The sequence below is a fragment of the Perognathus longimembris genome, chromosome 17 (genome assembly GCF_023159225.1).
Source record: "Perognathus longimembris pacificus isolate PPM17 chromosome 17, ASM2315922v1, whole genome shotgun sequence".
In the NCBI taxonomy this organism is placed as follows: domain Eukaryota; kingdom Metazoa; phylum Chordata; class Mammalia; order Rodentia; family Heteromyidae; genus Perognathus; species Perognathus longimembris.
This window is the reverse complement of record NC_063177.1, coordinates 50689524-50704696: the sequence shown is the minus strand read 5'-3', so window position 1 is coordinate 50704696 and position 15173 is coordinate 50689524. Positions and strand designations below refer to the sequence as shown.

General features: G+C 49.1%; 1 protein-coding gene across 5 annotated transcripts in view; it reads right to left on the bottom strand.

The window, feature by feature from the left end:
• Positions 1–15173, bottom strand: part of C17H17orf80 (chromosome 17 C17orf80 homolog) — a 43859-nt gene that overhangs the window by 26930 nt on the left and 1756 nt on the right. For 2 of the 5 annotated variants that reach the window (XM_048365262.1, XM_048365267.1), the window contains exons 2-3: positions 12316–12423; positions 11580–11687 (exon numbers count right to left, since the gene is read on the bottom strand). In XM_048365262.1, coding sequence (XP_048221219.1) covers positions 11580–11687; positions 12316–12423 — 216 coding nt within the window. Of the gene's footprint in view, positions 1–2045; positions 2409–5905; positions 6439–8810; positions 9096–11579; positions 11688–12315; positions 12424–15173 lie in introns of those variants that run through there. The other 3 variants (XM_048365263.1, XM_048365264.1, XM_048365266.1) reach the window with 3 other exon arrangements.

Below are 15173 nucleotides of genomic sequence, written 5' to 3'. Positions count from 1 at the left end.
AACCCAGGGCCTCATGTACACGAGGCAAGCACTCTTGCCACTAGGCCATATCCCCAGCCCCTCTTTTTCTTTCTTTTTTTGCCAGTCCTGGGGCTTGGACTCAGGGCCTGAGCACTGTCCTTGGCTTCTTTTTGCTCAAGGCTAGCACTCTGCCACTTGAGCCACAGCGCCACTTCTGGCCATTTTCTGTATATGTGGTGCTGGGGAATTGAACCCAGGATCTCATGTATAGGAGCTGAGCACTCTTGCCACTAGGCCATATCCCCAGCCCCCTCAGTTGGTTTCACTGGACACAGGGATAGGACTGGGCCCATTTTTTTCCTCAGCTCAGATAATGGGGACAGTCTTGTAAGCTCATGGTTATGATAAGTAACCTATGGCTTTCTTCTTATAGTAAAGAAATATCACTACTATAAAATTTTTTTTTTTTGCTGGGTGCTGGTGGCTCATGCCTGTAATCCTAGCCATTCAGGAGGCTGGGATCTGAGGATTGTGGTTCAAAGCCAGCCCAGGCAGGAATGTCCATGAGATGCTTATCTCCAATTAACCACCAAAAAAGCCATTCTCTTGCATATACTTTTTTCTATTTACAAAAAAGAAATATATATTGCTGGGGAGATGTGGAAGTGGGAAAGGCCGTTGGAAGGGACTAGAATGTCCCGGCTTTGGAGGCCCGGAAAGGCTGGCTGGAGGCTGAGATGCTGCTGCCACCTGCTGGCCAAAAGCGGAATGCAGTTGGACATCGTCTACCAAATATATAAGAACTCAAGCCAGGGCCAAGAAGTCTAGGGTGCCGTCTCCTGGCACGAAGGTAAACGCTTCATCAATGTGAGGAGGGACAGGAAAGTGGATGGCCCCCCGCTGACCGTCAGTGCCCTCGTTTTGTAAGGGAGGGCTAGGAAAGAATGGCATTTGAAATCTTTTTGCCCTTCTGCTAGGACTTGAATTTAGAGCTTCATGCTCCACAACCTCATGGGACTGCCCATGTGCTTACACCTGTAATCGTAGCTACTGAGGAGGCTGGAGATATGGACGCTGAAGTTCAACGCCGGCATCAGCTGTAAAGTTTGTGAGACCCTTATCTCCAATTAGATAGAAAAAACAAAAGCTGGAAGTGGAGCCATGTGGAAGTGGAGCTCAATTGGCAGAGTTCCAGCATTGAGCAAAAAAGCCAAAGGACAGCAGCCGGGCCAAGTTCAAGCCACAGGGTGTGTATGTGCACGCGCACGCGCACACGGTCAAGGAGTTTCTGCCCACACTGGTTTTAAACCATCTTCAGATCTCGGCCTCCTGAGTAGCCAGGATTACAGGACGAACCACCAGCGTGCTGCTCAAAACTCTCGCCAGGCCTCTTCAGTGGGACCTTGCTTTGCAGACTCTGTGCATAAAACAGATCTTTTTTGGGAGCAGATTGAAAGCTGACACTACAAAGTTTCTTTAGCTCTGAATATTACTTAGATGCAGCCTTTGAGGGAGAGTAAAACTGGAAACATACAAAAATTCCCCACCAGGATGCTAATTATCTCCCTTCTTTCAGATCTTCCGAAGAAAAACTAAGGCTTATCGTCAAGTCACCGTGGGTAGTATGGCTGGCTCCTTGAAGCTGGAGTCTAATCCATACACATCACTATGGTGCCCACTCAGCCCCAGGCTGATCAGAAACCTGCCTCTGGGCTCTGGTTGCCCACGGAGTTTGAACAGTGAGCACCAGTGTCAGCGGTCTGGCTCCGGGTCTCTCTAGAAACTTTCAGTACAGGACTTCCTTCTGGACATCCAGCCCTGCCCCCTTCCCATGTGTCCATCCATACCCATCTCTGCTTAGATCTCAGGGGGATCCACACTTGGTGGATTATGGGAAGAATTAATGTGCTGATGGGCACCAGGGGCTCATTCTTGTAATCCTAAAATAGTCAGGGGGTTGAGATCCAAAGACTGTAGTTCAAAGCCGGCCCAGGCAGAATAGTCTGTGTCAGTACTAGAGCTTGAACTCAGGTCTTCCTAAGAGAAACCAAAGGCTCACGGCCACTGTGGGCAGCAGGGCTGGCTCCTTGCAGAAGGCCAGGGCCTGGACACAACCCTTAAGTGTATGCACTCAAAGCTAGCGGTCTGTCACTGAGCCACAGCTCCATTTCTCACCAAGGGTGGTTAATTAGAGGCAAGTCTCACGGAAGTCTCACTTTCTTGCCCAGGCTGTCTTTGAACCTGGATCTTCAGATCTCAGCCTCTTGAACAGCTAGGATCACAGGCAGGCACTACTGGCTCCCAGCTTGCTGCTTCTCTGCTGTAGGTCTCTCATGACTGCTCTGTATCTGCTGCTTGTCCTGGGATTCAGCTCCTCCTGCTTCTTTCTGGTCGGCCATGCCACACAGCACTGAGTCTCAACAGCCCCATTTCTGGCAAGGAAAGACCTTTAAAAAACATTTTGTGTGTGTGTTGGATTTGGGGCTTGAACTCATGGCCTGGGTACTGTCCCTGAGCTCTTTTTGTTCTAGTGTTCTACTTTTTCTGTTCTTTGGGTGGTTAATAGGACATAAGAGTCTCATACTTCCCTGACCAGGTTAGCTTCGAACCGTGATCCTTAGATCTCAGCTTCCTGAGTTGCTAGGATTACAGGCGTGAGCCACCGGTGCCCAGCCAGGAAAGACCTTGAAAAGACTGGAACACCATTCATCTCTTATTTGCAAGCTAGTCATTCTTTTGTCTTACTGACACATAATGTCCTTAAAATCCACATGTTGGGGCAGTTTAGCAAGAGAGGGGATGGTCCCCTTTGATTTTTGTAGCTTTCTGGTTTATCAGAAAAAAAATCGTGTCCTTTTTTTAAAAAATCATACCTTTATGAGATAGTCTCTAAATTGTTGTAAGCTTTGATTTCTCTTCTACAAAAAGAATTTTTTGTACCACTAGGACAAGAAAGGCAGAATCCTGTATTTATTTGTTGGTCATGGGGCCAGAACTCGAGACCTGGCCTCTGTCCTTGAACTTTCCTGCTCAAGGCTATTACTCTACCACTTTGAGCCAAAGCACCACTTGTGGTTTTCTGGTAGTTTATTGGAGGCAAGTCTCACGGACTTTCCTGCTTGGGATGGCTTCGAACTGTGATCCTCAGGTCTGAGTTTCTAGGGCCTGGCTAGCCCCTCTTATTTTCTTGTACACTTGACTTTATGGCTTCCAAATTCCAGAACTGAGCCAGGTATGATGGCACATACCTGACATCCCCAGCATTTAGGAGGTAAAGGCAGGAGGTTCGAGGCCAACTTGCGCTACTTATTGAGACCGTCTTTAAAAACAAAAGTCAGATTTGGAGGCATGGCTCAAATGGAAGAATGCCAGCTGTGAGTGAAAAAGCTGAGAGCACGTAGCCTTGAGTTCAAACCCCAGTACCAGCACCAAACCAGTCTTACTCTGTGACTGTGAGGCTGGGCTTGAATGTCAGGCAGGTCTCTCTCCTTGTGAGTCAGAGTCTCACTATAATGCCAGGCTGGCCACCAATTATTGGCTTCAAGTGAGCCTCCCATCTCAGCCTCCCGAACAGGATCTCTTTTAGGTCTGAAATGAACTTTATTTCTGAGAGGAATCCACTAAAGTAAGCTATCTCCTTTGGTTCCCTAGATGATTTGGGATTTTCTTCCTGAGACTGAGATAAGTAATCAACTGCAAAGAGTTACAAGGAAGCAGCCATGGTCAGTTGTATGGTCAGTGGCCAGTGGCCTCGCCCGTCATCAGCTGATCAGGACTGGGGAGAAGCGTCTCTGCGGGAGGATTTAGTTTCTTTACTGTGTGAATGAGCTGCCGACGGTACACCGGGACTGGAGGCCGACTGTGGCAGGTGCATCCCCGCACAGGCGCCGCCGTGTGCGTGACGCCAGGGGCGTGGCAAGGGAACCCGCTGGCCCGGGCACCCGGCTCAGCTTCCGTGTTCTTCTTGTCCATTCTGGGTCACACCTGCCAGTTGTGGTTCCCACAGTCTCCATGCAGCCGAAAGCTGTCAACTAAGCCGAAAGGTGGGTTTAGTGTGACAGCTGCCTCCCTGGCATGGCTTGTTTAAATGAGAATATACGCCGTGTGGTGCCATGGGCACGACGGGCAGTAGCTGTCCTGGTGAGGGTCGGTTGGCACATGTGATGCTTTGCTCCGCATAGCTGCACGAAGCAGCGCCAGGCTTCAGGAGGGAGGGCGGGAGGAGAGGACTTCTGAAGGGACGAGGCGCAGCTGCAGAGTTAGGGCAGAGATAGGTACACGGGCCCAGGGGGCAGGTGTGGGCCACCCAGGGCCATCAGGCGACAAGCCCCCAGCTAGGCGAGCCCAGAGCTTCCCCTCCTCAGGCCTGCTTCCCCAGCCCACTGGGCTGCCTGGGTCTCTGTGGGACACCTGGCACGCGTGTCAGGTTCCATCCAGCTGCTCCACGAATAGCCGCCTGCACAAGGGGTGCCTTCCCACGCCAGGTGCCGTTACGTAAGAGGCAAACGATCTGTTCAAATCATATTCCTGGCTTTTAAAAACCACTTTTATTGGGCTGGGAATATGGCCTAGTGGCAAGAGTGCTTGACTCATATACATGAAGCCCTGGGTTCAATTCCGCAGCACCACATATATAGAAAACGGCCAGAAGTGGCGCTGTGGCTCAAGTGGCAGAGTGCTAGCCTTGAGCAAAAAGAAGCCAGGACAGTGCTCAGGCCCTGAGTCCAAGGCCCAGGACTGGCAAACAAACAAACCACTTTTATTATGAAGAGTGGTGGCAACTAATATGTGAGTTTTCAACAGAGTGTAGGCTAGGCTGTGGACAAAACAAGTTTTTGTGGTGCTGCAGATTGAAAACCAGGCCTCATGCATGCTAAGAGCATGAGCCACCATGGAGTTACACCCCCGACTCCTAAAAATAACCCTTCTTGCCTCACCTCCCAAGTGCTGGGATTATAGGACTGCACGACCATGCCCAGCTTTAAGAATACGGAATTTTTTTTTTTGCCAGTCCTGGGCTGTTGGGGATTCAGCTTGGCCTTAAGTGGGGGAAGGGCAACTAGGGCTCCCTTAGAGATGCTGCCCTTCCCCCAGCCCTGGGGCTGTGTGGAAGGTCGTCCTACCCACCTTCCAGCTTCTGCAGGAAGAGAAGCAAAGCAGCCCCGCCTCTCAGCTCGGCCACGTGGGCAATGGCGGAGGCCCGGTCCTTGGGGGGCTGTGGTCTCCGCCCATGACATCACCTGAGGGACAGTCCCTCAGGCCAATCGTTAAGATACAGTACCCCCTCTCCCCTGGGGGTGTAAGTTGTTGGCCCCTCCTTTGAATAAGCCAGAATACCCCAGAGGCTTTCTCTGGGACTTCCACGCGCCCACGTCTTCCTTGGGCTGGCGGGCATGGGGTCTCGCAACCACACGTGAACTGAGGCTACCTTGGGTCCCCACTTCCGCGACTAATCCCTACTGGCCGGGGGACATGAGAGAGTGAGAAAGGATCCCACACGGAAGAGGCAGACAAGCCCAGGACCCGCTCCCACGTAGATGAGGGTGGGTAGAGCGAAGCCCGGCACCGGGCCTTGAACTCAAGAGCCTGAGCACTGTCCCTGGCTTCTTTTTGCTCAAGGCTAGCACTCTTGCCACTGGAGCCACAGCGCCACTTCTGGCTGTTTTCTATATATGTGGTGCTGGGGAATTAAACCCAGGGCTTCAGGTATACGAGGTAAGCACTCTTGCCAGTAGGCCATATTCCCAGCCCTGAATATGGGATTCTTTTACATGTTTCTCCCTAGTGCTGGGGATAAAGCCTCATGTTTTCAAGGCAAGTCACAAAACACTGAGCCCTATCTCCAACCCCAGTTTCTTTGCTCAAGGCTGAAGCTCTACCACTTGAGCTACAATTACACATCTAGCTTTCTGGTGGCTAACTGGAGCTAAGAGTCTCACAAACTTTCCTGTCCTGTCTGGCTTTGAACTGTGATCCTCGATCTCAGGCTCCTAAGTAGCTAGGATTACAGGCCACTGGTGCCCAGCTCTGACAAAGGTTTTAACTTGACAGATCACACATGATGGCGATGGGCAGTACAAATCAACTCGGGGTACATTTGCCCCAACGATACTGCAAGCTAAGAAGTACATTCCCTGATGGTGCTGCTTAGAAAAGACTGGCCATCAACTTCCCTCAACAACTTCAGATCACGTGACCAGGATGCAGAGATCATGACAGGGCTTGATAAGAGGTCTCCAGTATTTCCCCAGCCTCAGCAGCAACAATAAATAAGCAAATCAAGACTTTTCTTCTACCATAGGAGAAACACACCAAGAGTTCCAGAATGGGGAGGGTTTTTTTTTAATGGATTCTTAAAAATCACCTGAATTTACAGATCACTGCTCAGCTGGGTGGGGTGACACAAGCAACCCCACACTCAGGAGGCTGAGGCAGGAGGATCAAGGGTTGGAGGCCAGGCTGGGCTTCCTAGGCTCTCTGGAAAAAAAACAAAACAAAACCCCACCATCACCTCTTCACTTTCCAAAGTCAGTTCGGTTCCGATTTTTCTCTCTCCTACTACGTATGAACTAGAATTCTTGGTACTAACAGGAAATCCTTCTTCCTATGGATATAAGAGCTCTTCTCTGTCTTAGAGCTGACACTGCAATGCCTACTCAGGACCAGTGCACCGTTAAGTCCTTCTCGTTAAGGAAGCACTTTGCAGAGACGGAAGGTACGCAGGGTGACGGGCCAGGTTAAACGTTTTCATTATGTCTTAGCACTCTTGACAAGTGGTGGTGATTTGGAGGAAGAACCTCGAGGTGACAAGGCACCCTTTTTGCTGGCTGTCCTTAAGTATTATGGGTGGCTCAAGAAAGGCTTCCCTAAAGTGACAGAGTGACGTTGTCAAAAAAGAAACATACTCATTACCTGACTCAGTAACAGCAATGAAATTATAGCTAAAAAAAAAAAAAAAAAAAAGGAAAAAGGCAGGTTTCCCTACTCCAACTGTGTCCTAACCCCATGATGCGTCTGAGTAGTGACCCATCTTCGCACTCCCCAGGCCAGTGACAGCTTCTTCCTTTGTAAAAGGCAGATGGTCCACATGGTCTCTGCTGCGATTACTCAACTTTGCAGTCGTGTTCAATAGCCACAGGCCACTGGTGACCTGGCTCAGTGTGGAGGGCTTATTTAAGTGTTCCAACACTGCTTGCCACGAGTAGAGGGCTGGTCTTGGTGTGAGCTGGGAAACAGGATAGTCAACGGGCCCATCCGCAACCACCCTCCTCTGTTTCTGACACTGAGATGGGCTGACAAGGGGGAGCAGAGAGACCCAAGTGTCTCATTTTAAGGGAGACACAGCCCAGTGCTGGCGGCTCACGTCTTTAATCCTGGCTACTAAGGAGGCTTACATCTGAGGATCAGAGTTCCAAGCTAGCCTGGACAGGAAAGACCATGAGACTCTTATCTCCAACTAACAGCCAGAAAACCAGAAATGGTGCTGCGGGTCAAAGTGGTAGAGCACTAGCCTTAGGCAAAAGAGCTCAGGGACAGTGCTCAGTGACCCATGACTGCCCCCCGCACCCCAAAAAAGGGAGGGAGAATGGTATGAAGCCCTTCCAAAAGGAAGAGGCTGGGGGTTCTAGTGAAGTTTATTTAGGGCCACATTTCTGTGGGCCAAAATGAAAGTGAACAAAATTAAAGACACCAAATGTTTTGGTGGTGATGCGAGCCAGAAGATCCAGCACAGACACACTAAGAACTCGGAGTCATTTTACAGATAGCCCCGAGCAGCCTCGGGGTGGGACTCTGGCGGCGGGAGATGATAAGACAAGTCTGAGCTCATTGTCACACTGAAGATGGAGGAGTCAGCACCGTAGTTGGTGTGCTGGTTTCATCAGCTTAGAAAGCTGATAAAAGCATGTATAGAAGCAGGGCGCTGGTGTCTCATGCTTGTAATCCTAGATACTCAGGAGGCTGAGACCTGAGGATCCAGGTTCCAAGCCAGCCCAGGCAGACAAGTCCCTGGGAGACTCTCATCTCCAATTAACCACATAAAAACTGGAAGTGGTGTATGGCTTGACTAGCCTTGAGCACAAAGAGACTCAGGGACAGTGCCCAGGCTCTGAGTTCAAGCCCTACGACCGACAAAAGCAAAAACAAGGCATGTATGGAGGGCCAGCTGTGGAGCTCAACTGATAGGGGGCTTATCTAGCAAGTGCAAGGTTCTGAGTTCAAACCCCTGTAGCACCAAGAATAAAAAGAAATGGCATAGGGGCTGGGAATATGGCCTAGTGGCAAGAGTGCTTGCCTCATATACATGAAGCCCTGGGTTCGATTCCTCAGCACCACATATAGAAAAAGCCATAAGTGGCGCTGTGACTCAAGTGGCAGAGTGCTAGCCTTGAGCACAAAGAAGCCTGGGACAGAGCTCAGGCCCTGAGTCCAAGCCCCAGGACTGGCAAAAAAAAAAAAAAAAAAGAAGAAATGGTCTATCTGTAAGTGTTCTTATAGGGTAACTCTGCTTATTTGGGTACTATCTTGTACCCATGCACTGTATATGGAGTATAGTAGACAGATGCCCAAGTATATGTAGACAGATGGTAAAACACAATATTAGAGAGAAAGATCTAAAACTGGATACTAGTTTTTGCAAAGGATTGAAAAATACTTTTTTGGGGAGAGGGGGTGAATACTAGGAATGGAGCCACACTCCCAGGCTTTTCTGTTTTCCTGACACAGGGTCTCACTGTATAGCCTAGGCTACCCTGGAACTTGCAATTCTCTTGCCTGTGCCTTCAAGTGCTGCTGGAATAACAAGTGTGCGTCACTATGCCAAATAAGAAACAGCTTCTTTATCTGAGTTTATGACTCAACAAACCTGTTTTTTTTCTCCCTACTCTTAGTCACTTTTGAGAGCAAGCCATAGGAGCACCAAACAGAACCAGATTTGCCCGCCTTAGTAAGAACTCTACTACTCATGTGATTGCTTTAGATTGCAGTTGTTTATTCTTGCACCCCGCTCCCGTCCCCTGGACAAATTTAAACTGTGCCATCAGCTCTGTAGTTGTCTCCACCGAGTTCCCCTTCACCTCCTGAGCTTTCGTCCGTCCCCCATCAACATTACTTCCGCCAGCGCCAGCGCTGAAGCTCTTTGAATGAACAGAGATAAACCAAATATAAGACTCCAAGACACTACACCTAAGGTTTTTTTTTCCCTCTATGGACTGTTCTGTTATGTTTTTTCCTCCCTTCTTCCGTCCCTCCCTTCCTTCTCTTCATCTCCTCTTCTCTCTCTTTTCTGTGTGTGTGCTAGAACCTCAGCTTGAACTCAGGGCCTCTCACTCTTGCTTGGCTGTTTGACTCTACTAGAGTCACACCTCCAACTTCTGGCTTTTTGCTGGCTATGTGAAGACAAGTGTCTCATGGACTTTTCTGCCCCAGCAGGCATAAAACTGCGATCTTACATCAGTAGGAGTAGCCTGGATTATAAGCAGGAGCCAGTGTCCAGCCTTTATTTTTCTTTTATAAATTTACAGAGCTAACTTTTTTTTTGGCCAGTCCTGGGCCTTGGACTCAGGGCCTGAGCACTGTCCCTGGCTTCTTTTTGCTCAAGGCTGGCACTCTGCCACTTGAGCCACAGCGCCACTTCTGGCCGTTTTCTATATATGTGGTGCTGGGGAATCGAACCCAGCACCCAGCATTCATGGATGTGAGGAAAGCACTCTTGCCACTAGGCCATATTCCCAGCCCACAGAGCTAACTTTTAAGAAGCAGGGATAGGGTAAAGGAGAGTTATAGAGAGGGTGACTGGGTACACTGTATACACGTGTGGAAATATACTAATGCATGCTAATTAAAAGAGTTCAGGCTTAATTAGGGACGTGAACACTAGCACTTGTGCTAATGTCCAACACCACCAACCAAACCAGCCCTTTCAGACTACAAAAACTGTGAGGGTGTTCCCCCACTTTTCTGGGAGAAGCGAGTGCTTTAGGAAGCTGATGCCGTCCTTTACCAGCAGCTGGCTGGCAGCTACGCTGTGGCACTCAGCACCTGGGCAAACCACAGCTCCATGCCTCCTCAAGACCTGCCCTCCTGCCCACCAGGCGGGAGTGAGAGAAACACAGCCACCGAGACTCCACTTGTGACCTTAGAAAACTCTGTCCAGCTACGCATCCTATAGGTCTGGAATGTGCAAAGCTTTTCCACACTCAATGCTCATCTTTGGAAAGGGGCTGTTTATTCTTCTCAATTACAGAACTATAGCCTATAAACTTTCTTTTAATAAAAAAAAGAGAGGGGGCTGGGAATATGGCCTAGTGGCAAGAGTGCTTGCCTCGCATACATGAAGCCCTGGGTTCGATGCCCCAGCACCACATATATAGAAAACAGCCAAAAGTGGCGCTGTGGCTCAAGTGGCAGAGTGCTAGCCTTGAACAAAAAGAAGCCAGGGACAGTGCTCAGGCCCTGAGTCCAAGGCCCAGGACTGGCCAAAAAAAAAGGGAGAGGGCTTTTTTTTTTCTTTCTAAATTATAGAAAAATACAGTCATCTAAAAACTTTTAAAAATAAACTTTAAGAATTGTTTATAGGGGCTGGGAATATGGCCTAGTGGCAAGAGCGCTTGCCTCCTACACATGAAGCTCTTGGTTCGATTCCCCAGCACCACATATATGGAAAACGGCTAGAAGGGGCGCTGTGGCTCTGGTGGCAGAGTGCTAGCCTTGAGCGGGAAGAAGCCAGGGACAGTGCTCAGGCCCTGAGTCCAAGGCCCAGGACTGGCCAAAAAAAAAGAACTGATTATAACAGTTAACTGAACAAAAGTTATATTGAACTTGAAGTTATATTAAAAGAGTAGTGAAAGTCTGTCATTTTCCTTCTGGTTAAGACTTGGTACAAGTTGAAACTCCTAACTAGAAGGGAATTAAATGTAGGCCTGGAGCTGGTGGCTCACACCTGTAATGCAGCTACCCAGAAAAGGCTGAGACCTGAGGACCAAAGTTCAAGGCCAGCCTGGGTAAACAAATCCATGGCACTTTTATTTCAAATTAACCACCATAAAGCCCTAAGTGGAGCTATGGTTGAAGTAGCAGAGTGGCAGCCTTGAGTGAAAAAGCCAAGCAAGAGAATAAGGATCTGACTTCAAGCCCAGTAGCAACATTCCCATCCCCACCGCCCAAAAAGTTCAAAGTAGCTGGGTGTGGTGGTACCCCGGCATGTAGGAGGCTAAGGCAGGAGGGCCACAGGGTCAAGCCTAACTTGAGCTACATCGCCAGGCACCATTTTTTTTAAAAAAATTCTTCTCTGGTGGCACTGGGAGTTGAACTCAGGCTTTTTTGCTGGCTTGCTCAGCTTATGCTCTACCACTGGAAGCAAGGCTCTGTCTTACAAACCCAAAGAGCCAAAATAAATAGATCAGGGAACCAGTTTATGGAAGACAATACCACCAGAGCCCCAGCGGCAGGAAGAAATGTGCAATCATGTCAATGCCAGTCAAACCATATACAGGCCTTTCAATACTCCAGAGCTGCAAGCAGTAACCCCTCATTCACTCCAGTGTGCCAGATACTGCAAGATTACTCGGAGCCCCTGTAATGGGAGGACCTGTCAATTATACAAGGGCGGAAGAGCTTACTCAGATGCCTGAAACTCCAGCTACAGCAGAGCAGGAAGTACCCTGTGAAGAGCATTGTGATGCCACCAATTCCACCCTTCTTTATGGTGGTGTTACACCTGATCCAACCTGTTCAGAGAGAGAGAGAGACATGGCACAGATTATGGTGTAGCAGAATGTGGTCTGTCATCTGTGATAGCCAGTTATCCAGTGAGTCTGGATGAGGGGACTGTAATCCACACGATTTACATGTGCACACACTTCGTACACATTTATAGACAGATGAAATAAATCCCAATGTTCTTGTACTGGGGAGCTTGGTTAACGCCTTCAGTAAGGCAGAGACTAATACAATGGCTAAGTGGTGTTGAGTTTCTAGGGCAGAGACTAATGTGACTGGCTAAGCGGCGTTAAGTTTCTAGGGCAGAGACCAAGTCAACTGGCCAAATGGCACTGTCCAGGCTTTGGGAGGCGGCATAGTCTTGCTGGGGGACAGCGAGAGGCAGGGGTAGGTACGAGCAGGTAGGTATTCAGGGAGGTATGAACAAGCAAAAGCTGTTCAATGCAAGGCAGCTGCTGCTCTATCAGCTTGGGTGCTTCAATTTATGCCTGACTCCAAAAGGTAAACAGACAGCAGATGACAACCATGACTTTCCTCTACCTTTGCCTTGCTGGTTCTAACAGCCTACAGCAAGAGCACTTCTCCCAAAGCCTGGAGCCAGTCTCTGAAGTCAACCATCAATCACTCCAGCCTCACCTTTGTGCAGAGCGCCCAAGAGCCTCGTTACAGGGAAGGTGGAGGTTGTAAGCCCAGTCGGGGGTTCCAAACTCCTTACACCAGCCGAGCTTCTTTCCAACAAAAGAACTAGGGTTCCAAACAGAAATCACTGTGATAGCTCATCTGAGTTCACCCCTTCCCCAACACGCAGAGCCATGGTTCCCAGGCCTGCCCTTGGGACAGCACACATTCTCAACAGTAGAGTACTTTCTGCTTTGTACTGCTGTTAACTTCTCCTCTAAGGTCTGCTCTATTCCAGTCAAAAAGTTATTCCAGGCTGGGCGCTGGTGGCTCACTGCTGTAACCCTAGCTACCCAGGTGGCTGAGATCTGAGGATTGCAGTTCAAAGCCAACCCAGCCAGGAAAGTCTGTGGAGGCTTATCTCCAATAAACTGAAAAAGGGAGAGAGAGAGAGAGAGAGAGAGAGAAAAAAAGCTGGAAGTGGCATTGTGGCTCAAGTGGTAGAATGCTAGCCTTGAGCAAACAGCAGCTCAGGGATAGTGCCCAGGCCCTGAGTTCAAGCCCCAGGGCCTGTGCGTGAGCACACACTCATGCATGCATGTGCGCACGCACACGCGCACGCACACGCACGCACGCACACACACACACACACACACACACGCTGAGAAAGCTGTGGCTCAGTGCCGGCATGTGCAAGACCCTGGGTTTGATCACCAGCACCACAAAAACAACACTACAAGCCTCCCTCCCACACAAAGTATGACCCCATGAGAACTGCTGCGGTGCAAGTATTTTCAACAGGTTGGGGAACCATGTGACTCCTTCATCTTGTTCCCCTCCAGTCAGGTGAGCTATAAGTTCCAGTCAGGTGTGAGTGCCCAGGGAGGCACTCCGCCTGGTACAGGCCTGGAGTAGGTTCTCAGATCTTTCCTGTCCACTGGGACTGTGGACACCCACACTGTCTACCTGGCTTCCACTGGAGCCTCTGGTGTCCATCTCAACTTGTGTGTGTGATCTTACCTGCCAGTATCCACGTCCTTACACCTCAGTCATCTGATGGGGTTGAGCCCACGGGGACAATGGCCGCTGCCCCCCCTTCCCCCCCACCCCCGTCTGATGAAACTACTGAAAACCCTCACCCAATCTCTATACCATCCCTCAGGCCTAGTTTGAGTCATGGATATATGACCGAACTCACCCCTTCCACTGGGCGTCCTTTATGCACATTGGCCCAGGACCCTTGATCTGTGTTGGATCTAAGACACCTTTTCAGAGTCCTTGGCTGGCACTGGGCCTAGGCCAGGTTGTCATATACTTGTTCATTTCTTCCTTAGCAGTACTGAGGTATGAACTCAAGGCTAGTGCTACTTAAGTGGGCATTCCACTGCTTGAGCCACACCTCCAGTTTTCTCTCCCACTCCCATGATCTGAGCTAGGGTCCTATAAACTTTTTGCCTCAGCTGGCCCTTACCAGTGATCTTCTTAGTATCCAAGATTATAGGCTGAAGCCCCAGCCCTTGGGGTATGTAGCTCATTTCTGACCCCAACTACATAGAACCCTTCTTCACATATGGCTATCTGGGTCGAGCTCTTATAACTCCCTAGTATTTTCTTATTTTTTTTTTTAGGCAGGTCTTGCTATATAGTTCAGGCTGGCCTGGATCTTACTGTCCTCCTGCCTGAGTACTGTGACTATAGGTTCGTGCCTATAGATGTTATAAGATGGTAGGATAGCAATGTTACCTGAGGGCATCTTTTTTCAGATGGTGTGAGAGTTAGAACTCAGGGCCTCAGTCTTGCTGGGCAGGAGCGCTATCATTTGATTTGGTTATTTTTGAGAACCTTCCATTTCTGCCCAGGATGGCCTGGGCTACAATCCTCCTCCTAACGCCTCCCTTGTAGGTGGATGTATACAGCTACCCCCAGCTTTTGTGTTGAGAAGGGGCTTCATCTCCCCCACTCCCAAGGCTGGCCTTGAACTCTACTCCTCCCAAGGAGCTAGGGTTACAGATAAATGTGCCTGAGGATTAAATGAGGAAATATACTATGTGCCTAGCACAATGATATCATCATTGGTAAGACATTCGTCCTTTCCTGTTTCCTCTAAAATGAAGTTTACTATTTGGCACTAAAACACATACTACCAAAAATTAAAAAGCTACTTGTTAGAGAAAATTAATCATGAGCTAAGTGTGTAAACATGCAATTAACACACAGAGAGATATGGAGCTATCTTAATTAACCACCTGTTTCACCCTATGTATGCTTTCTATCATCTGGTTTAATGGGAAGGATTAAGCTAGGAGACTAAGTTCTACTTGAACTCTACAACTTATTTTTTTTTTTTTGGCCAGTCCTGGGCCTTGGACTCAGGGCCTGAGCACTGTCCCTGGCTTCCTTTTTGCTCAAGGCTAGGCACTCTGCCACTTGAGCCACAGCACCACTTCTGGCCGTTTTCTGTATATGTGGTGCTGGGGAATCGAACCCAGGGCCTCATGTATATGAGGCAAGCTCTCTCGCCACTAGGCCATATCCCCAGCCCCTCTACAACTTATTTTGACTGTAGCTGTTATATATTACCTGCACAATAAAAATGGAAGCTGTAGAGAAGCCACAAAGTATCACCAACCAGTGTTGGCATCCCGAAGCCTGTGTTCAGCTTGGACAAAGAGCCAGATCTTGAGGCTACAAATTGTACAAAAGGTCTAGACCACGGGGTGCTGGTGGCTCAAACCTGTAATCCTGACTACGCAGAAGGCTGAGATCTGAGGATGGCGGTTTAAAACTAGCCTGAGCAGAAAAGTCCCTGAGATTCTTATCTCCAATTAACCACAACAATAGTTGGAAGTAGAGATGTGGCTCAAGTGTTAGAGCAT